Below are 24760 nucleotides of genomic sequence, written 5' to 3'. Positions count from 1 at the left end.
TTCGGAAAACTCACTTTCTGGCTCCTGTGCTGGTTTTCCAATCTCCTGTACCTACTTTGGTTTTAACCCACAGGTGGATAAATACCAGCTCTATGAGCTAGTAGCATTTCACAAGCTAAAACGCAAATTAGGTAACCTTTATTTTAAATGTTATATCATAATGTACTTCTGGGCCAATTAAAATTAATTATTTTTGCTGGGTCTGTGCTCTCACCAGATAATTATTACATATGGAAAGTAATAATTAAGTTTTGTTTTTTTTACATACATTCAATCACATGCCCCTGTAAGCGGTGCCAGACACCCGATAATGCTGAAAATCCTCAGTTGACAATTGGCATTGATAAAATTAACAGCTTACTGAAGCTCCATTAACCATATCCAATTTATTTAGTTTGGTAAAGTTGCATAGTCAGAAATAAATAAATCACAGAAGCATTGTAATCCTCTAACTTGTGCAGCTGTTATCATGTGCAAATTGCCTTTTCTCACAAGTGTCTGCATAAAAGAAAAGCATTAAAACCTTCTGTACCCACTTATGCCTGTCTGACTGCCACACTGTGCTGACAAAAGTAAATCCTTCTGAGAGTCTCAAATAATTGGATGAAAAGTGGATGATATTCTCTTCATCCCTGAATGTATTTTCTCTTACATGCTTCAATCCATCATAAAAAATAATACTGAACAAATGTTAACACCCTTATAACCGGTGATATGATTTTAAATGTGCAAAATCATCTGCTCTTTGTTCACTTTTCAGTAAATTTAATGAGTTGAAAACAGAACCAGTGCCCTACGTTTTACGTTAGCCTGCAAATTTGCATGTCACACCATCATATGTTCACAGTATTTTTAAAGTCGGCACTGTATACAATGACTCAATGGATCTGTCTTTCTTCACCTTTTGTATGTAGTCGTTTACTATAATAATTTATATAAAAAGAGAGGAAGGGTTATACTGCTGCTTGAATAACTGCACTCATCAAACTACTGTGGCACACATTGTACATTGTATTAAAAGTCTTAGTATAAATGCATGAATAGCAAATAACAGGGAGAAAAACTGATCACTGAGTGCTTTTATTTTACTTCTGGTTTTCTTAAGGCAATGATTTCTATTCAAAAATGGGGTGAACTCATTTTCATTTTGTATTTCTTGTTTCTTTTCCGTTTTGTTCGTTTCTATTCCCCTTCATTTCTTTTCTTTCCACTGTCTGACACAGTTTTACAGACTAAATCCTGCTTCATGTTGCTTATTAGAGGTTAGAGTGATAGACTGGCGCCATGTCTGCCAACCTCATTTTTAGTATATCAGGACAGATAAGATGTCTCTTTTCCTGGCTAATTTAAATGGCCAGCTTATTTTTCACTGTAGTGCTGATGATTAGAGATAACAGAGCCAGTCCCACTCCAGCGTTTTCCTCTGTGATAGAGAAGGTAAAATGGGACATTAAAAATAAATAAGCATTGTGTCAACACATCTGCGAATATTTATTACAGAGAAACTTTTGCAGCAGGGATCACTCTTGTCGCTACTGTCAGGGCACTGGTGCATTAAAATCTGTTTGGGTTTTGAGTTGAATGGCAGTATATAATTACAAATGCTATTAGCTTGCTCTATCAATTTACCTTTCTTAAATTTTGAAATTTGAATTAGCTACAATAACCAGTGTAGCTTCAATTACCCTGTGACTTTTATTGTGTGCGCTGACACAGTGTGTTTTTTATCCATTAAATTATTTACATTTTGTTATCTGTATTTCTTGCACAGTCGTTGGGTGGCGCACCCACAATTTCATGATATATGCACAATGACAGTAAAGGGCTTTTCTATTCTATCTTATTCTATGCTGTTCTATGTTACACTATGGCAGACAAATGTAATTCCCACATCTAGCAGACATTATTTCTTACTGTTTACCTTCCACAGAAAGCATATGCCTATTTCTGAAAGAGTTCTTGCTTTCATCCGTTAATTTTCACTTTCTGTTTTGGTTTGCTCATTACCGGTTAGTGCAGTCACCTACTTTTCTTCGAGTGGTTGCAGTTGTCATTTTTATTTTTTTGAATGCTGTTTCCTTGGTTATGTTAAATATTGGCTAGAAAACTGCAAAGTGACTGATTATCACCACTCACTGTGTCTGCTTTTGAGTCACAAAACACATATGGGATACACACGTAATGGTATCATTCAGCTTTGATGTGTCGAGTTAGGTTATATACCGAACTAAATGTATAAAAAGTAGGAAGCACCAAGTTTTTGGAGCAGTATTTTAATAACAAAAATCAAACAGAAAATGTTTTGGTGCATTTTTTTAGACTAGCAACCTTTCCGGGCTGTACCTGCCTCTAAAATAGCCTTCTAGGATAGGCTCCAGCCCCTGAATCTGATGTGTTGAAGAAAATGGATCGATGGACTTTTAAAAAAAGGATGGGAATATTGTATGTAGGGCAAAATTTTAAGGAGCAGGAGTCAGTATTTGGTTTGACCACCTTTAGTCCTTGTCACAGATGTCGTTTCTTTAAGGACGCAGGTGGAATTCTCCAGACTTCTGACTGATAGCGTTCTATTGTGCGCTTTCCTATCCCAGCATGCTTGTCCTACACTGGCAGTGTTTATGGGATCATTATCATGCTGAAAAATGAAGCTGTTGCCAATCTGAGACTTTCTTGATGATAACGTGTGGTGGATCAATATCTGACAGCACTTTCCTACTAGACATCTCTCCTGAGCTCCTCTGTACATATTGAGGACAATTTGAATCCAGTTTGGATTCAACACCTGTTGCCGCTTATTTCCCACCCAGTTTTTGTGTAATCTCTTTGTTTCTGTTTGTTCATAACTTGGCTGCATAACAGCCACAATTTCACTTAGACCAGGGGTCTGCAACCTTTAACACCCAAAGAGCCACTTGGACCCGGTTTCCACGCAAAAGAAAACACTGGGAGCCGCAAATACTTTTTGAAATCTAAAATGAAGATAACACTGCATATATTGTTTTTTTTACCTTTATGCTTTGTGTGAACAACTAAAGTAAGTAAGTAAAGTTTATTTATTAAGCACTTTTCACAGAAAGGCAGTCACAAAGCGCTGTACACAAATATTAAAATAAACAATACAATTAATAGACATTATACACAATGTAAAAGATCAAATGTAAATAATGTAAAGAATATAAAATACATAGATCAACAAAAGGCTTGTTTGAACAGAAAAGTTTTTAACTGCTTTTTAAAAGAATCCACAGACCAACTAAGGTGTGTTGCTTATGAACTCCATGAAGTGCTACAGAGAAAATTACATTTTATTTATGTAATTAACACATTTTGAACTTTTAAAAAAATATAACAAAAGGAAAGACACCCAGCTGAACTAAAATGATCCATGTAGCAAACAAAAACTGCTGTGAGCCACCATCCTTATATCGCCTTTGGGCTTTTAGAACCTTGACCTGACTTTTAAAAAGTAATTGGAAAAAAAGCACTATGCTGCTAAAAAATAGATATTTGCAAAATTCTGCCTAAATATGTATTTTACCTGGTTAATGTGTGTGGCGGGGCGTGGTCTGCAGCGCCGCTGCAGGGGAGGCAGACGCACCTGAGCGGCACCCGCAATCACGCCTCACCACCTTAAAGTATGTGCTCTCTCTGCTGTTGTGTTGTCGGGCTGTAAGCTGAAAAGCTACAGCCGGCTGTATGCTGAAAAGCTACAGCCGGCTGTATGCGTACAGCAACCGTGTGTGGGCTTTCGGGGCTTTCATCTTTACGCAGGACTGTAAGCTGCCATCTGTGAGGCGTGAGCGGTGTTTGTTTTAACATAGGTCATGGTGGTGCTGCTGACATAATGTGGATCCGAAGATCCATAACTGGCCTACCTGGGGTCGAAAGTCTCAATAAATGCACGGCTTTTCGGCGGGTATACCGGCTTCCGCGAGTGTGACGCTTATTTTGAGCGGTGAAAAAATAATAAGATATAATTTTATTTTTATATTTCAAAATCACAATAATCTTCCAATTTAGAACTACAAGTTAAAAAAAAGAACTAAACACAAATAAAATACACTTCAGCTAAATACTTCTCATTTATTTTCCCAAACCACCCGGAGCCACAGTATAAGGACAAAAGAGCCGCAGGTTGCCGACCCCTGACTTAGACCATTTCTGATAAGGCTTCAATGAACAGAAGATGAATTAACTGAAGACCCAGATACATCTCTCAGGTCATGCGTCATAAAGCAAAAAATATATAGAAATTAGGGGTGACTTAATACTTTTGCACAGTACTACAGTATGGCATTAAATGTATTTAATAAGAACGGTTGATTCAAGGACACCTAGAAAGGCTCACCTGACACAAGCAGTGACTGGGGTAGGCATACTCATATGATGAGACACACAAAGATTGTGGGTCAATAAGAAGCTTTCTTGTATGATGAGCTTGTCAATATAAGCACTTGGCTCACTAAACTAGCAAAAAGGACAAGCAGAATAGCTGCAACTAGCTCAAACTGTAGTTCCCTGTCCATAATGATGAACATTTAAAAGTTTCCATAAAATGGAACCAAATGCTCTGTTAGTTTTTTTTTAGACCATCCAATAATTGAGACAGTAGTGGCGCTGTGAAAGGAGAGCTATCTGACTGCCATCCTTTTGTTGTTTTCAAATAGTCATTGGCATTTACTGAGCAACATTACAGATGATTATTTAAATCTATTGAGCATCATGACCATTAGCTAAATAGCAGCCTGTTTTTGTTGTGACTTTTTAAATGGTTTAGAGCATTCTCATTTGCACAATATCCTCCAAACAAAGCATACACCTTCCAAATAATTTAACACATGTGACTTTGTTTGAACTTAAATAAATAGCACAAGTAAAAGGACTGCTTTAAAATTGTAGGAGAGGTCTTCTAAGAAAAGTACATATCATCGCGATTAAAAATTGCCGGTGGTATAAACCATCATCTTAGTTTGTTCAATTGCCGTTCAGGAGAAATCCTTTCACAGGAAGCAGGTTAGGTTGATCTTTATTTTTTCACGTAATTTTATTGTTGTATCATTAAAAAACTTGAAATGGGAGGTTAGTACTAAAAAGTGGTTAGTACTACCTTATTATTATGTAAAGAAACATCTATGGCTCACCTTCATATAGTATTATAATTCTCTTTGGTGTCTATTTTCATGAAATTAGATACAGTGTTGTCAAAGAATACATATCAATTTTAACTATTTGAAAGGGTTTTACTGATTATTTTCAGCTTTATTTATGCTTCAGTTGCAGCTGTGCTTTCTGTCTTCTCACATACTTGACATACACTTGACTATCAACATAGCCTCACCTCGAGAATGAGGCAGAAATTGCGTGACATTTTCAGAGATGTGTGTGCCCTACTTGAACTTTTTATTAGAGCAAACATGTACCTCATTGTCAAATTAAAGCGTTGTTACATTTAACAAGACACTCTTAATTAAGATTTGTTTCCCTCAGCGACATTGTAATTTTCCCAGTTGTTTCTTTGTGGAATTTATTCCCCGTGAATTCTTGGATTTCCTCCCATAGACTGAATACGGATCGGACTTCCTTCATAAGTTCATAAGATCTGCAGTCCAAAATGAAATTAGCAAAAAAAATTATATTTACAAGGTGAACATTAGCCTCAGAAAGAAGATTTGTTCGTTCATTCAAAAGTCCTGTAACGTGTGACTAAATGCTTAGCGATGCAAACACCTTAGAAAAAGTTAAACCCTAATCAAACGAAGAGCTCGAAGGAGCAGGAAAAAAGTCATTTCACATTAAACAACAAAAATCAAACAACAAAAAACTTTTTTTTTTTTGTAATACATCCTCTCTTGACATGAATACCCATCCTTTGTCACTGTCACGTCCTCGGAAAGCTCATGACATTTCCTTTATTTGTTGCAGACAGATTGCATTATTATGTTATACTAAAGCAATTTTTAACCTACAAGTGACTTTTCAAAGCTGGTAATCAAAGCCCACCGTGTGTTCATTCATTTGTTACTCTTTCAGATGCAAGGAGTGTGGCTTTGCCGTATATATTGTTTGTGACCTTCCTGGTGGCATGCTGGTGTGCAAAGCTCTGTGAAGTAGAAGTGTTCCTCTTTAGTGTTCTTCAGTTTACAGAGCACAGATTGCTCAGTGTTTTTCACTGAGGGCAAAGCTGCTCATGGAGAAAATAGACCCCTGTGAAGCAAGCAATGCAGACTGACATTTTGCCCCAGCACACACTTAGAAACACAAACATGCAAGCCAGTTGTATACTCCGATGATCCAAAGCATTATTACCACTTATATATGAGGCGAATAACGTCTGTTCTCCCACTCAGCATGTTGGATGCGAGACAAATGGACAAATGTGAGTTTGACTGGTGCATCTCAGAAAGAAAGAGGCTTAGGGGGGTGTCTCAAAACATGAACTGGAGATAGGGTGTGGACTGATGGGCTCGAACAAGTCTGATCCATCTTTGATCCACCTTGATCCACCATGAACTTGAACAAGTTGACTATTACAGTGGAAGTGTTGAATACATGCTTTCAGAGCTATGCTCATAACCTTTGTAAGGTTCATATATTTTTAACAAAACATGATTTAATGCAAGAGATGACATTTTAGTCATGCATATGTGACATAACAGTGTTGGGAAGGTTACTTTTAAAATGTATTCCATTACAGAATACAGAATACATGCCCCAAAATGTATTCTGTAACGTATTCCGTTCCTTTACTCAATGACAGTAACGTATTCTGAATACTTGAAATTCCTTAATATATTATCATGCTGTTTACAACTACATGAATGTACTATTGCTGTGATTTATTACTGTTACTGAAGGTCCACGGCTCCGAACCGTAGTAAAGGGACCTCTGGCTAATACGGTGGGTTCCGTGTCGGGCTCGTAGCTGAAGACTAGCTTTACTTTGTTGTCTGGGTCAAGTTTGCTAGCGAGAGACAGAGAGAGGCGTTGAAAGGCTGCTCCAACGGAACTTATTGTTTTTGGATGAAAACACGAACACGGTGTACAGTCGAGTCTTAATAGCTTACTTACAACTGGGCTCGTCAGGCACTCTTCTTGGCTGCAGTGGTTATTATTATATTTACATGCTTCCAGCTCCAGTTTTTGCTCAATGACAACTCGTACTTTTCCTTTTTCTCCCTCCTCGCGCTCACAGACACATAACAAGTATGGCAGTCCATTCTCCCTGCAGCACGGACTACACTGCCTATGATGCTACATTCTTTAGAGCTATGCCTGTAGCATTCTGCCTATTAGCTTAGCACAACAACAACAAAAAGGCCTCTCTCACCCAGGAAACACGCAGAAAGAGAGCGTCACCGTGTAACCATGGCAACCGTAACGCTGCCACCTGGAACAACAGAACGTAGCTGTCAAACAAAACCCAAACAGGCCTGACCCGCCACAATATGAAACACGGAAGTACCGCCGTGTAATCCATTTATTTCAACAAAGTAACTGTATTCTAAATACCACCTTTTTAAACGGTAACTGTAACGGAATACAGTTACTCATATTTTGTATTTTAAATACGTAACAGCGGTACATGTATTCCGTTACTCCCCAACACTGGTGACTAAACACAAACAGTCATCCATGATCCTTGACTGTGCTTAGAAGTCATAATTCATTAGTGGAATCCTGCAGGAGGAGAAAACTGTTCACATACCAACAGAAGCTGGTGTGGTACAAGCATGATTCATTTCATCGATCATTTTGCAGTAAAGCTATACATAGCAATGAAAATTTGTAAACTTGCATGCTCTGCAGATGAGCTGTGAAGAACAAAAGATCCAGCTGATAATGAAATACACTTGTGATGTTTTATCAAAGCCTCTGTGATTGCCTCAGACACTTGCTTTCTATTCACAGATGAATGCTTTTGTTGCTCCCTTATTTGTCTGCAGTAATTGTTGCTTTCTCTTGATGGTGTTGTTGTTTGTAATTTTAAGTTTGCATTTGTGAATGGTGTAAGTGACTTTTTTCTTCATTTTGTTTTCCTTATAAAACATTTAGTCAAACGGAACATTGCAAGAACAATAGACAACAGATACAAAATAACACCTAACATAAGATTATTAACGCACACTTTATTACACTAATATAATCATATTTTAATACTCAAACACGCCTTATGTATGTTTATATGAAACAGAGAAAGACCATTGGTGCTCACATGTTCTATGTAGCAGTTTGAAAAACAGTTGTTTGATCATTGTCCAAAATCCTTTTGATTTGAGCACACAGATGGGCCTGGATTGCAAAGGGTCTCACTGTCTGTTCAGCATGTGACAGTTTTCTTTGGCATAAGATTTGCCGGTTACATTTGTGTTCATTATAGTGTTATCATCTGCTGGCTCAGCATCCACTGAGCGAGGTTAGGTGGAATAAGCTAACTAAATGCTTAAAAACATTTAAAAAAAAAATCATCTTAGAAATTAAAAAATATATAAAGCTAAAATAATGATTTAAAATAAATGTTGGAATAAAATAAAACTCATATATGCTTTACTATATTTTAAATAGATTAATCTAACAAAACTATAGTATGACTTTTGCATACTTTCTATAGCATACTGCTTTTTTAATGTTTTCGCTGGAGCTCGATGTGCTGTTGGCAAAAAAGGTCTGTTGTCTGACCGCGGGCTACCATTCTTGTCCTGTCAGCTCAAATCTCAAAGACCACTCCAAATGACACGTCGGATCCTTGAGAATTCTTGTCCAGCTAGCAGCACTGATTAAGAATTTAACAAACACTAGACTCACAGACGTGAGGTCTGGCTCAAAAAGTTGATAGCGTGGAATGAGAGTTTTAAAGTCAAGCGATATCTTAGACTCGAGACACAAACTCAAAGTGATGGGTTTGAAATTCTGTTTTGTGTTTATTCTCACATTTTCCACATGATGAGCTCAAAGTGCATAAAATATCCCCATCGTATTCATTTTGCTTATCTTCATTCTTATTGCCACTTTCTTTGTGTGTGTGCGCCAATACATTTGTAGTTGAAAACATAGGAATTTAATATCCAACCAGTTTACATATTAATGTAGGCATTTGGCGACTCAGTTATGATTATCATTGCAGGGAAACAACACTATACTTCAATACAAACACTTCAGCTCTCATGCTTGGTAGTTATTCTGTTCTACCTGTAATAATTACAGAGCTGTTCTCTAGAGGCTTGCTACCTGATAAGTTCTTATTTTTTCCTCATCTGTCTTATTTCTCTTTCTCCTTATTAGCTGGCAACCTGGGACTCCACTCGTGGTTTGAATGGTAGCCTAAAGGAGAATCGGATAGAAAGTGGTATGCATGGAGTAACACTCAAGATTGTAACATTACTGGTAAGTTGTGGGAGTACCGCGAATCTATTAACACTTGAACTGCGTAGGCAAATATCTGAGAAAGAAACACCAAAATAGAAGCAAACACATTTGTTAGTTTTTTCTTTATACCCACAAATTAAGCATCAGTGTTTCTGTAGGACACACACTAGCACAGTTTTGCTGCATTTTTTTCAGATATTCATACATTAACCCTACATGTTTTTGACATTACCTGGGGTTTCCATCATAAAGTCTGCTTTTTGTGTGACTTTTATTCTATTTTTGCAATAAATATTTTCATTTCCAGGTTAGATCAAATGTCTCGTGTGCACAGCATGAAGCAAAAACTTTATGTACATGATACACAACACTGCAACATAAACTAAATACAACAGAACAAACAGATGAGTGAAACTTGATCCCTCGGCTAGTAAAGTCATGTTTTTAAGCTGAACCTTTTAAGCGAACCTCTGCTATCACGTGCAGCAGTTTGCTAAACATTCAGCATAATATACAGAAAGGGGTACAATGAATATTTTTTCTACTCAAAATATTTATTTCAGTCATTATAATCATTATGAGAGAGGACACTGCACATTTTCTCTGTTTCAAAGTGAAATATTAAGTCGTGTTCTCTGTCTTGTCCTGAGAATGTAGCGCAGCAGAAGCCTGCTAAACATCAGTCCTACACTGCAGCGGCTTTTCTTAGACCGCTTGTCATATTCTAGTAGTAAAGTCTCTAACCTTGTCCTCCCCCTCAGTCACTTCTCCACCTCCTCAGTCTCCATTTTTCCTCTTCTTCACACATGATTTACCTGCAGCTTATTCATTCACATGAGTTCAGCTAAGCTCTTTCCTGGCAGTGTCACTTAATCAAGTCATTTGCCCCTGCCCACTTAACCACCAGCACCACAACCACCCCTCCTTCCCTGTCTCCCTCCTGTTTTTCTCAGCTCGTCTTAGTCCACCTTCACCCATTTAATTCTGCCCTGACACTTTCAACCCATAAAGAAGAACCGGGAGTCGGTGCAATAAATTCAGAATAGCAATTTCCACATTGATGACCCATAGCATTTGTCATGGCGCCATGTGTTACGGGTCAACAGTTGCTAAGGAAACTATTTTATTAAGATTAAAGTAGATCACCCAAAAGCTCTTCATAAAGGTGTCACCCTGCTGTTCTTAAGATGACTGACTGTGTCCTCGCTTCAGTTGCCAATCTGGCCCTTAGGGGATTTTGGTGCATTTTGATAAATGACATTCCTGTCATTAAGCACACACACACACACACACACATACTCTTTTCAAAGTCTAAATCCATGGCTTTGGAGATAAAATTCACACTTTTCTCAAGATTATGCTAACATGAGTAGCAGATTACCTAAAAACTCATTTACTATATGATACAATATTGTTTCAAACAGGAAGAACCTTTTGTGATGGTGGCAGAAAATATTCTGGGCCAACCCAAGAGATACAAGGGTTTCTCCATTGACGTGCTAGATGCCCTCGCTAAGATCCTGGGCTTCAAGTATGATATCTACCAAGTTGGAGATGGGAAGTATGGCTCAGCACTCCCTAATGGATCCTGGAATGGCATGATTGGAGAGCTCATTGGCAAGGTTAGTGGGTTTTACTTTTTATCTCACTCAATCAATGTCCAGATTTCAGTCCAAATAATTTTTTCTGGGAGTCATGCCATTTTTATTTTGTTCTGAAATAGAAACCTAATAATGAGGCTTAGTAATAATAAAAAAAAAGAAAATAAAAGAGAGAAAGAAAGAAAGAATCAAATAAACTTTTCTTTTTTTTGTAGTCGGTGTCATCCCAGTTTGATTGAATGGGTCTGAATACTGCTGTTGGAATGGATCCCTGACAAATACTGTTATGATTCATAATAATAATGGAATTTAAATTCAATTTAATAAAGGCAGACGTGTATATATATTGTGCACTGTACATAGTGTCTGTATAAACTTTCTTAGAGTCTTGTATTCAGTATTTGACATCATGATACATGTTATTACTTAATTCAACTGTTTATCTGAGTGAGCTGTGTGATTTGTTAAATGCAGAAGGAACATTTTCAATGCTACAATAACATAGAATAACCATACAGTCTATTTAGCAATGTAGCTATGGTTAGTTAGTTAGTTAGTTAGGTTAGTTATGATGGACGTTTCATGTTATCATTACAAAAGATTCTGGTTTTTCTTCTGCTGAGGGCACAAATCGGCAGAGAGAAATTGTCTAAGTGAGGACTTGAGTTGAGATGATAGCAAATTCCTGTCTCTTTTTTTTTTTCCTGAATATCCATTTTTAAATTGAAAATGTGGACTGAAAGAGGTTCTTGAGGTTTATCAGTGTTATTGTGAAGAATGAAAAGATGACACATAACAAATTTCCTTCCAATTCAGCCCCTCCATTTGGAGCAGTGTCACAGAAACGCCATGCTAATGGTTTGTCTAGAGCAGGGGTGGCCAACCAGTCAGAGACCAAGAGCCACTTTTTTTTACTGTGTTACCGTAAAGAGCCACATCATACGCATAGGCACACATGGACATCACCCATCCTTTCCTCTCTCTCTCTCTCTCTCTCTCTCTCTCACACACACACACACACACACACACACACACACACACACACACAAAATACACACATCTCTGCTCAGCCAGATTTATTGTAAATGTCACACACCAACACGATAATGACAGAAATGGACTCCTACAGTACTAAAACCACAGGCCAGTCATTTTCAACAATGACCATTGTGTGCACTGTCTCACACACACAAACTCTCAGTTCAACCAAGTCCACAAACAAAAATATAATAATCTACAATAGCATTTACTTTTACAATGCATGTTGTTTAGTGGGACTTCTGGCATTCCTTGCCTTGAACAATCCTCTTCAAATCCGGCTTGTATTCCGTTGTTGCTACTCGGAGCAATTCTTTCACATGAGTGTCAGTCAGAACAGATCACACAATCATTTGACACAGACCGTGCAAATATTGCCAACTGAGGCTTGTCTTGTATATCACAACTCTCATCCAATGCGACACTAAAATACTCACATGCTTTGAAGGTCAGAGTGCAACTGTGATTCAATAGCCGTGTTAATGTCCGATATTCTGTGTTCAACAGTGTGGCGGGACAGTTGGACGTCTGATACCATGCGTTTTAATTTGTCGTTTTCAGGAGACAAGATTTCAACAACGTCACTGTGGCATTTTTTAACAAACTCCCCTTCATTGTATGGCCTTTTAGCCCGTGCAATGTTCCAAGCCAGCTGATAGGATGCGAGCGTTATGGTCTCTGACCGCTTCGTAAATTTTTGGAAAAACTGTATCTGCTTTTCTGCCTGACTTTTCAAAGTGGCCAACTCGTGCTTGCGAAGTTCAGTCCCTTTTGGAAATTCCTGGTCGATGTTAGCATGGAGTGAGCTGAAGTGGCGCTGAAGATTTGAAGCTTTGAAATGCGCTAATGACGTCTGACATATAAGGCAGAATGGCTTGCCATTGCGTTCAACAAAAAAATATAAACTCTCCCACTTTGTTAAAAACGTCCTGTGTTCATCTTCATATTTTCTTTTTGCTGTGCATTTTTTTCCTGCCATTTTAAGGGCGAACTTGCTCCTACTGGGAAACTTTGCGGTATTTTCATCTCACACACATGCGCATTTGATGAAAATACCGTATTGAACTCAAGCGAAGCGAACGCGCACATTTTAAAACAACAACATAAAAAAACCCCAAAACACAAACACAAACTTTGATATGAACGTAAGAGCCGCATGAAACCAGGCAAAGAGCCGCATGCGGCTCGAGAGCCGCGGGTTGGCCACCCCTGGTCTAGAGAATAAGACGCAAGGTTTTCACACTATCAGAAAGGATAATTCCTGTGTCAGTGTACATATTAGATTCAAGCTTGGAGGCCTTTTATATACACAGGCAAATGATTTTACAGACACACAAGCCAATCTATTCTCCTAAATGTTGAGAAAAGATTCACTAATTAATGCAGGTCAAGTTAACTAGATTTGTTTCTGATACCTAACAACATATGACAGTGTAATTATTCTCTGTTGATATAAAATGGAATGTTAGAAAGTTACTGAAAATGGAAACATATTGTTCTTTGTTCACAGCGTGCTGACTTAGCAGTATCAGCAATTACCATCACGCCAGAGCGTGAGAGCGTGGTTGATTTCAGCAAACGCTACCTGGATTACTCAGTGGGAATTTTGATGCACAAGTCAGAAGAAAAGATCAACATTTTTTCTTTACTCGCACCATTTGATCTGGCAGTCTGGGCATGCATAGCTGCAGCCATCCCTGTGGTGGGCATCATGATCTTCCTGCTCAGGCGCATCCAGGCAGTGCGCTGCCAGAACAATACAGCCGGTCATCCACCACCTACCGTTTCCACTTCGCTTCAGAGTGCTATCTGGATTGTCTACGGTGCTTTTGTGCAACAAGGTGGGTAATAGAGTTTGTGTTAGTCAATGACAACATCCAAAAACAGCAATTGCACATCCTGAACAGCATTTGTCAGAACAAAGAGTCAAGGCTTTGCAGGCTTTTGTTCAATAGTGACTGTATAAAAAACCTGTCTATATTTAGCCTTCAGTGGCATATCAGTGAAACCCACCAGTCAGACAGTTTTGAATGTGAAACCTGACATGAAATAGAACAAGTCACGAAAAACAATTAAAATGCTTTAAGGGATTAATGACAAAAGAGCACAGTGAAAAAGTCAAATCAAGTGAAGAACATATGTTAATGTCTACGGTCTGTGTAGAGAAAATGCTGATTCAGTAGTGAGTCAGTCTGGGGCACAGCGCCCACCTTAGCATTTTCTAAAGGTGCCCTTGACAAAGAGAGCATCCCATCTTTAGATCTGGTGGAGATCCAGGTATGTCCGCTGTGGATAAATGACTACTTCAGCAACTGATGTTAAAGCCTCAACTGCATCTGTCAAAGTCTGGCACACTGCCCGTGAGCCTTTTTTAACCCAACACCCACTATATTTCAAGATAAGCTAAATTCCTCTCCTTTTTTCTGCCTCTCCCTTGTTTCTGGCTCATGTTCCAACGTTGCCACTTTTTGTTTGAGTCAAGTGGATTGCATTTTTTCTTGGGGATGACGTAGGTCACTTTGATACGGATCTGACTGCTGATGCATAGTGTGCCATTGTCAGAGTGCATAAACTTGGCAATCATATCCCCCCACTGATTTTATAATGATATGCCAACACTTGGCTGGTTTTTGTTGTATGTTCGGTGCACAATGGACTATCTACGCCCAGACATGCTGACTTTTATCACTGCCTTTTTCAAGCAGGGACGACACTTCTTTTGTTCCAAAAGGAGGTCAGACCAAGGTAGAAAATTATCTGAAACTGTCTAGGAGAACAAATTAAACTAACACAATTTCCTTATGAATAAAGGGTTTAATTAATTTGTTTCTAAGATGAAAGAGACTGTACCACAGTGGACCATTGCAGTGGGGTAAAATCCAGTTTCCAGAGCCACATTTCACATTCAGTGACCTCAACAAATCAAAGCTGTATGTAATAAAAATGACTGATGCCGCAGTGCTATGCATCTGACAAGGCCCCAGATTTTTTGGGCTTTTTTCTTCCTTTTCCGAGATGTCATAAGGGTGCAGTTGTGTTGATGGTGACACTTTTAGACAAATATGTTTTCATTACATTTCATATTCCCGAATTATTCAGATGGCATTTCTGTGGCTTTACACTTCAAAATTAGAATTTGTGCTGACATTTTTCTCATGCACCTCAAAAGCTGTTTCAGGATTGTTTTGCAGAGAATGTGTTGGTATGACAGGAGAAATACTGATGATACCAAAGCTAATGTGATGATCCAGTCTCTTAACCTCAAGGAAAACAAGGAAAAGCCAGGATTAAAGATGTGGGTGAAAAGAGAAGGATGAATTTTAATGAGTAGCGTGTTCTTTGGGAAAATAAAAATTAAAAAACTGTAGGATTTCAGGGTAAATGGTTTTGAAATACACAAAGCTCTCGGGAAAGTAAATTATTAAATCTTACAGTAATTATACAGAATCACCATGCAGACAGTCAGCTTCTCTGGTGTTTTATGCAAATATTAGCACAATTTTTAAGTAAAATTGCTTTAAAAAATAAAAAAAATATATCTTAAAATCATATTGGTAAAAAACAAAATAGAGTCATTACATAAGGCATTATCATATGGCCCTTTAATATAATCACAGTGATTGCTTTGTAAAGGAGAACCTATATATTTCAGCAGTATTATAATGTACTATAATGGGTTGCATTTTTTGATTTTTAGCAGCAACATGTTTGAAAAACCTGAAACATTTTATGAGTTTGATTTGATTTTTTCACTACGTCTTGTTTTATTTGTGATACAGAAAAACCACAGATATTCTTTGAAATGAAATTCAATGTCACAAGCAATTTGAGCACAGTACATCACTTTGAAAATTAAATTGGCCAATTTTTGCTATCACAACAGCAATCAAGTAATTGAGGAAAGAAGGACCTGATAAATCAATCATGGCAGTAGTGATTATTTGAAACCAAACGTGGTGCAAGGCAAAGACTTATTTTGTAGTTTTTAACTCTGTGCTTCTGTCTGTACCACAACAGGAAGTGACTCCATCCTGGGATCAGTGGCTCTCCGTATCGTCATGGGCAGCTGGTGGCTTTTCACCCTTATCGTGTGTTCGTCCTACACAGCAAACCTGGCAGCCTACCTCACTGTTTCACGAATGGACAACGCAGTTCGGTAAAAAAATAAATAAATAAATAAATAAAAAAGATAGATAGATAGATAGTAAAGAAATTATGCTAATCAAAACTAGAGAGCACATAGTTGTATTCTGTATCTGTCTCTTCTTGGTAAAAAGCCCAGCACATGCATTACCCACAATGCAGTTTGTGAAAATTGGGTGTATTATGCTAGTAGCAGCTAAAGTGGCCTCGAGCTGCCAGCCTCAATCAGGGAACAAGGAGCAGGGACCAGAGTTCTGATAAGCTCGGGCTTTCTTACTTCACACCAATGGTCTTCAGCCCCAATTGAGCTGACTCAAGGGACATTACTAGAAGCATAACAGAGCCATGAATGGCTTCAAGCGATCTTTTTCTTATTCACATGCTTATGCTATTAAGCATCTGCGTGCTTCAATCTTAAATGCATGTCTTTGCCTATGTGTTATTCATTTGATTTATCTAAAGAGAAGCTTAATTCAAATCACATGTAGATTTTTTTTTTTTTTTATATATAAATATAATATGGGGTGAGGAGAATGTTTAATGCCTCTTCTTGAGGCATTAAACATTCCACAGTATTTTCAATACAGGGACATGTGCGGCTGAGTTTTAAGAATAATCTGTGTGCATGTCAGTCTACACAGTGTTTCTGTGATTTCTGACCCACTGCCTAACAAATACCCTGTCTTCAGCCAAAATTTTATTTGTCAGTGAATCCAATTTGGTCTGCTGTCTCTCCCCAAAGAATGAGCAGAGAGGCATTTGATTGCATTGGGTCCATCTTCTGTTGAACAAATAGCCACATGTGGACATATGAGTAGACGAGGCGAATGCTAAGCAGTACACAGCTCACCTGTGAAGAGATTTTGTTTGCAGGTGTGTGTGTGTGTGTGTGCTTCTGTTTAGAGGGACATTAATCTTTATTTGTGGTGCATTTGTTACAATTTAACAGAACCACACTGCAAATGATGGCACTTAAGAATTAAATTGAAGAAGAAAGTACACTGTGACCAGTTTTAAATTGCAAAAAAAAAAACTCGTGCTGTGCATGACATCTGCTGTTTTCAATAGTAACACTAGGCTGTGTTGGATTCACCTTTGTGCTAATCTAAATTGACTATACTATCAGTCAAGGTAATAATAATAATAATGGATTGCATTTATATACAATTCCACTATTCATTCACTCTCACATTCACACACTGGTGGAGGCAACTACAGTTGTAGCTACAGCTGCCATATCGCGCCACCTTCTGACCGTCACCAGTAGGCGGTAGGTGAAGTGTCTTGCCCAAGCACACAACGACCGAGACTGTCCGAGCCGGGGCTCGAACCGGCAACCGGAAGGTTACAAGTTTGTCTTGTAACCGAGTTGGCAGTTCGGTTACAAGATGAACTGCAAACTCTTTGAGCCAGGATCAACCCGCCCAATCCAAAGTACTGTATGGATTGGATGCATGCTGCATACGTGTAAAAACTAAAAAGATTTTGATGATTACAGCCTGAGATCTAGTTTTTTATCAAGCACTGGAAATGGTAATCTTCTATGGAGAAAATATAATTTCTGAAAACTACAGTTTCACACAGTTTGGCAACACAAAGTAGCAAAACTATCAAGTGGGTCCAGTTTATTACACTAAATTAGCCACTTTTTAAAAATTAAATTCAAAACAATTTACTGCACTTCTCCCTTTATCGGCCTGTAATTGTTTTAAATATGCATTTGAAAATATGAATAAGTGGCTTTTTGTGACCCAGTTCCATTAACAAATTTGATTTTTTTTTAACCTGATAAACATTTGAATCAGAATCAGAATACTTTATTAATCCCGAAGGAAATTAGGGTTACAGCAGGCAGCACGCTAATGGCGCATGTGCACTTACAAAGGAACCTTCTGACCAACTTTACACAAACATCACAATGCAATAGCTAGCTGCTTACTGAGACACAGAGGGAGAACTCGAAGTCAGTGTGTCATTTTCACAGATGGTATAGAAAATGTACAATGGCTCTTTAGGACAATCTCTTTTTCTCATTGATCTGGAAAACATACAGCAGACTGGCTTGGGAAAGAAAAGCAGTGTGTATTGTATGGTGCAATTTTTTTTTTTTCTAGTATCAAGGAGACGTCACTCCTGTGCAGGGAAAAGGTTTGGAATTCAATTCTTTCAGACGCACGTTGTAAACTCAGTTTTGTGAAAAGCTGTGGAAGAGTGTTGGAAAGAGGAAAGTTAATACCTTCATTTAAAGTCCTATTATTTTGGTCAGTGTAGGAACAGCTGGGTCATTAATGTCAATACAGGAATAATCCGAGAGGACTGTGAATTAGAGCAATGCTAAGCACATGCACCGTACCCTGAAAATCCCAACATTCCTCTATTTTGGCAACATTGTGTAATGTGTACTAATACACCGACATACCTGACAGAACAGGGCTGCATATCTCCAAATGTACACAACTGAAATGTGTCCCTGCTTTGTGTTTGTCAGAATGGCATTGGTAGCTTGTCCTCCAACATAAAACCAATATCCAAGCCTTGGAGTCAATGTGACTTGAATTTTATAAATCAGACGGAGTGAGGTTCAGTCCACCTTCCTTCATCTGAAAAACATTAAAGCTCAAGCTGTTGCTTTGATTCTTGGAAAAATCCGTTTTCTTTCACAAACAGATTATGGATCTTGCCATACAGCCCAAAAAACTAGCAGCTTGGGCTTTTGCTGTCAGTGAGGTTGCATTACCCTAGATTTAGGTAATGCTGTGAATGTCCACAGAGAGAACAATGACATTTAGAAAATTTCCAATAAGAGAAAAGCTAAGCACACGTGGATGTTTGCATTTGTCTCTCTCTGAGCGTGGGTGTGTGCATGATACATGAGTGTGGTGTAACAGGAGCAATAACTTAATCTTAAGTGAACATTTGCATTTTTAAACACTACACGACTCGTTCCTCTTTGTTTACAGTGTGTCAAAATAAGCTTTTACTAAACTCCTATGCCTAGGGACAAAGAGGTTGATTTTTTTCACCCCCTGCTGTGATTTAAACCCTAATCTTATGTTCTTATCTTGAATTAGTTTGAGAGAGCAAAAGAAAAGGTGAGAGATTCGTTTAATAACTTGTGTCTCTTCAGATACCTTGTAGATTAATACTAATTAGATCAAGTTTTTTGGCTAAATTCTCTTGATTTTTATATTGTTTCAGTTTTCACTGCTTTGGCCAGTTACACATATGTAAAGCTAACAAATCTATGCATGCATGTGTGGGGAAAAAAGGAACGAAAGGATAAGGTCTGTGTAATGTACTTCAGCCATTATATTTAATGAACAGAGGGTTCACCTTTCTGCAGTTATTACCAAAATCTAAGAGTGATGCAGTGCTTTGAAGAAAAGGTGAACCAGAAAAAGTACTTAAAATGGGCCACGATTCTTAGTACATGTAGATCATATACATATTATTATTTCACCTTCTTCCATTGTTTTTTCTGTGGTATCTTAAATCTGCACCTTCATAACAAACTATAGGTCACAGTGCTTATGTAGTTATGAAACTAAGATGTTAGACAAAAATCTGAATATTTAACCCAGTGCTTTAAAGCTTGTAGTTTAATGTGACAGCAGAAGTTAGAGACCATGAAATATCTAATAGGTCGTTTGTTTTGCTCTCACTTGCTGTTTTCCCCTTTCCACAACCACTTCCACACCATATACGCCTCCAATTAAATGGTTGAATTAGTCCTGTAGTATCAGCTCCAGATAAGCTATTGGATTCTCTGACTTCTCAGAGAATTGGAAAAAAGACGGTTAAAGCTTCAAGGGAAAAAACATGAACAGATTTCCTTAACTTTTGTTTTTTGTAGTTATTATGAGACTTTAACAAGATAGTATAACATTCTAATTTATATTAATGTTTTGTAATAATTAATAACAATGTTTTATTGCCACAACAAGTCGTGAATAACGTGCTGTTGGACAAACTATGCAGTGTCAACACATGGTTAAAGGGTGTTTGTTCCATCTCTTCTTGAGTTTTTTATAGTCATATCAAATAGCCATCACCCCTGTCAGGCATTAATAATTGAGTTGACATATCAGCTAAATACCAATAAAGAAAATTGGCGATATGAAAACATTTTTTACATTGCATTGGCAATTGGCAAATATTTAGCTTTTTAAGTTTCAGAATTAGTCCATCTTAAGATGTAAAATAAAATCTTGTGTGTGGCTTTTTTCTTATTTCCTACAATCTTGAGGCAGAAACTTCTAGACCCAATAAAAAGTAGAATGCAATTTGGAGCAGGTTCTACTGGGGATTAATGACCAGCCATTGGGATGAACCCCATAATCATTCATGAATGCAGTACCCCCAAACTGATCATCATTACTGTGAATCACACTGGACTCATTGTGCTGGCAATGCTGGGGAAAGTCGTGGTATCGCACTACAGGTGTAGCTAATTTAGTTGATAAAGGGCATGATGATTAGTGATTTGCTCCAATGTGCATTAAAAAGGAAGGCAGCAGTTTTAGGTCTACTGATTTGTTGGAGTGCATTACGGCCGAGTTAAATCTTGAATTTTAAATAGAGGAGAAAGAGAGTCCTTCTCTAAAGGACAGAAGCCAAGAGACTTATGTGGCATAATGAATGAAAGGGGAAAAGAGTGCTGATATCAGCTTGAATTAGTGTCTGCCACATTTTTTTTATTCTGCCCTACCTGGTTGCAAACACAGGAATGCTTATATCCTATTTATATAGCAATATAATAGTTAATATCTAGATTAGCGATAAAGGGACATCTAATAAATTGGAATTGTCTGTGTCACTGTTATTGTGGACGATTATAACAATACAACATTAACAAATTAATGGAATCTTGTATCTGGTTTATCATCTGTTAGTAATGAAATATGAATTTGTGACACATGGACAAGTGTAATTTACTAGTTTTAATGTTAAGCATTTGTTCATGCATGTTTCTTGAATTAATACCAGAAGTATTTCCTACATCGGGAATTTCTTGCATCATGCGTGTGTGGAGAAATAGTGGAGCATGATTTTACAAGCTAACATACAGTTAGTTGTAGCAACTTTGCTGGCTGCAAACATTTACAACATAATGGCATAAGCCCATCTATGTTATTTATCATCATAACACACTTTATGTGAGTAGTTTATGACAGAAAAGGTATCCTTTGAAAACTAAACATTTTACCACAAGCATAGCCATCATAAAATAAAGTACAGCCCCTTTCAAGGTTTCATCTTTTTCTGTATTGGGACATACAACAAATAATCTGGTCCTAGGCATGTCTTCAAATTAGTTAAATGTAACTTCAGATGAAATGCAAAACATGACAAATAAACGATGTCATTATTTATCTAAAAAAATTAAGCCACGATTCAGAAGCAGTGTGTGAAAAACTTAAGCGCACCTTAAGAGGGCAATTAGCAGCCAATTGCTGCTAATGAAATACACTTGATTAGTTGAGCCTCACAAGTGTGGCCACCTCTATGGAGCAGAAAAAAAAAGTTTTATAGAAGTTTTGGCAGTTTGCTGCTTGGGAGCTTTCAGCTATTGTGATGCTGTTTCCATCAAAACCATCAAATCATTTGTGAAAGTTTATTCACAAGAGGAAAACATTCAAGACAGTTAACACTCTTTCCAGGACTGGATATCACAAGTGTAGAGCAAATCTACAACAAAATTGATTTAAAAAAAACAAAACAAAACAAAACAGAACGAAAATGCATAATGATTCCTCCAAAACCATTACTTGAAGTTAAGGCTAGTAAAAGTCGTGTTACAAGCTACTGAATCATGTGATGTAGTGATGCATTTTGGCCTAATTTTTGTTAAATAAATAAATTGCGTTGATCAAAACAGCCCTGATCCATCGAGACATGGAGTCCACTAGACTCCTGAAGGTGTGCTGTAGTATCTGCAGCCAAGATGTTAGCAGCACATTCTTTCTATCAGTTGAGACTTGAGATCCATGGATCTGACGTCTTTGTCCAGCACATTCCACAGATACTCGACTGGATTGAGATCTGAGTAATCCAAGTCAGTATCTCAAACGCTTTGCTGGGCTTTTATAGATATCCCCTATAGATATCCAATATTTTTGCTTTTTATCTGTTGGTAAATAAAACCTCATGTTAACGTTAAGTAACATTAATGCTAATGTTATAATGTTTCAATTATTATGACTGTTACTGTATGTTTTCTTCTTTTATCTTTAAACAAAGTAAGTAATTCACTCATATGACCATGCAGATCATTCCAGGACCTGTCCAAGCAGGTGGACCTAGTTTATGGGACGGTGAGAGACTCGGCTGTGTACGAGTATTTTAGGGCCAAAGGCACCAACCCTCTGGAGCAGGACAGCACATATGCTGAGCTGTGGAAAGTCATTAACAAAAACAATGGCTTTGAGAACTCTGTATCCAGCCCTTCAGAGGGTATCAAGAAGGTGAGTATTTATTTTTATCTTTATGAACAAAATGTTCAATTTCAAGGGGGAAAGAGCATTTTGTTTCTAAGAAAAAAAAAGATGTTCTGTAAAGGTTTGCTTTACACAGGACGATGTTTTAACAATGCCTTGGCAATCTAACAGTTCATTTCAGGTCACTCCCAAAAAGGAAATGTATGCACAGCAAAATATTGACAAGAAGCAGGCATTGAAGAAGGATTTGTCTAGCCACAAAAAATAAATGAATTAATTAAAAACATCTGTAATGTCTTCAGCTCAATAAGGGATTGTCTTGCAATTCACTGCATTTTTTTTTATCTCACACCACAGTGTAGGAACAAGCTGAGAATTAGTTAAAACAAATGCATGTCTGACTAACAGAAGCATGGAGGTAAAAAAGTGATTCTTTTAATCTAACAAATTGCAAAGTTTTTCTAATTGTTCCCACAAACTGCCTGTGCGGCTAAATGAATAGTTTGTGCATTCTGTCATCTCGTTCTTTAACGCAAACACTAAACAATAATAATTAGATAAATTACAGTGGGTTCTGACATGTGCACTTGACACAAAACAGCTTTATTATTTGAGCTGATAATTGGATCGAGTGTAATCAGGCCAGGCAATGCAAGGATGCGTACATCACAGGAAAACTAGTCTCAGTTTAATTTGACGAGAGAAAGCTAATTTTAATCAGTTACTGACTTACTGCATTGCTCTTCATTCTTAAACAAAATACTGCAGTTTTTATATATGTGTATATATATAAATATATAGCCATAGTTTGATTGGAATGTGTGTATGCATAACCCAGTGGCTCTTTGTGTTGTTCATCTTAATTTATTACAGGGACAGTCTTTCTCTGGAAGATGTAGGATATAGGACACCACAGGAGGGAAAAGTCAGGACTGTGTACAAAACAATGAATACATAAATAAAAATCCATACAGATTCAGCTGTGGCTCTTCTACATTTTCTACACAGTGATTTTCAAACTCCAGCTTATGATTGGGTGTCTCAAAATGTATTATTAGGTGAAGATTGCAAATCCAGAAAAAAATAATAAGGAATATTAGTTTTTTTCATAATGTTTTCAGTGTTTAGTGTAAGTGGGCAAATGTACGGTAATTTCTATGCAAATATTTAGCTCTAGTGTTCGGACTGCTCATTGCTTTGTCTGAGTAAAATATCCTCCCGTGCGCTTCTCCAGTAAAATAGTCTACTCTTAACCTTAAAAGAACCGTAATGCAAATATCATTTGCACTTTATCTAATCAGTTTTTGTTTGTTTATACAAAGCATTCTCGATCGCTGATGATTAAAGAAAATGTTTTAAAAAGTCATTTAAGATTTCTCCACTAAGCAGTTAAGCATGTCTTTATGTAATTACCACGTGCGTCTCTTTTTGTGTTTGTGATGGAACTTTTGCAGGCGAAGCGAGAGTCATTTGCCTTTCTGTGGGACATGGCAGTGGTAGAGTATGCTGCCCTGACAGACGACGACTGCACGTTAACTATAGCGGGAAACAGCATGAGCACCAGAGGCTATGGCATGGCCCTGCAGCACGGCAGTCCTTACAGAGACATCTTCTCACAGAAGTATGTATACGATGCTTTTTTACAGCAGAGAAACCAGTGATGCAATAATGCTGTAACATCTAACGTGTTCAGTACCTTGAAACTTCATTTTTATTGGTCTAGGCATCAGTTCTTTTGGTTATGGTAGAGGTTTATTCATAATATACTCATCTTCATTTAAGGGATTCTTCTAAATAGATGATCAAACTAATTGTGCATATTTCTTACTTTATCATAACATGTTATTTATGATAAAGGTTATGACAAAGGTTCTCTGGATCGTCTGCAGGTTGTGCAAAACGCTGCAGCTAGGCTTTTGACAAAATCCTCCAAGTACTCACATGTGACACCATTATTATCTCAGTTACACTGGCTTCCTGTTAAATTTAGAGTTGATTTTAAGATCCTGGTCTTGACCTACAGAGCTGTGCACGGACTGGCACCAGCCTGCATCTTTGATCTGCTACAGCCCTATGTCCCTAGCAGGTCTCTGAGGTCATCTGATCAGGGCTTACTTGCTATAAAAAATACTAAGAGGAGGACTAAGGGTGATAGAGCTTTTGCCACTGTGGCCCCTA

General features: G+C 37.7%; 1 protein-coding gene across 2 annotated transcripts in view; it reads left to right on the top strand.

Moving 5' to 3' along the window:
- grid1a (glutamate receptor, ionotropic, delta 1a) overlaps positions 1-24760 on the top strand; it is a 278394-nt gene that overhangs the window by 243713 nt on the left and 9921 nt on the right. For both annotated transcript variants that reach the window (XM_085183758.1, XM_085183759.1), the window contains exons 9-14: positions 9280-9381; positions 10788-10985; positions 13513-13843; positions 16020-16158; positions 22414-22609; positions 24037-24203. In XM_085183758.1, the coding sequence (XP_085039884.1) occupies positions 9280-9381; positions 10788-10985; positions 13513-13843; positions 16020-16158; positions 22414-22609; positions 24037-24203 (1133 nt within the window). The remainder of the gene's footprint in view (positions 1-9279; positions 9382-10787; positions 10986-13512; positions 13844-16019; positions 16159-22413; positions 22610-24036; positions 24204-24760) is intronic.

The sequence above is a fragment of the Neolamprologus multifasciatus genome, chromosome 13, assembly GCF_963576455.1.
Source record: "Neolamprologus multifasciatus chromosome 13, fNeoMul1.2, whole genome shotgun sequence".
Taxonomy (NCBI): Eukaryota; Metazoa; Chordata; class Actinopteri; order Cichliformes; family Cichlidae; genus Neolamprologus; species Neolamprologus multifasciatus.
Note: the sequence above shows the minus strand (reverse complement) of the source record. Positions and strands in the feature narration are given on the sequence as shown.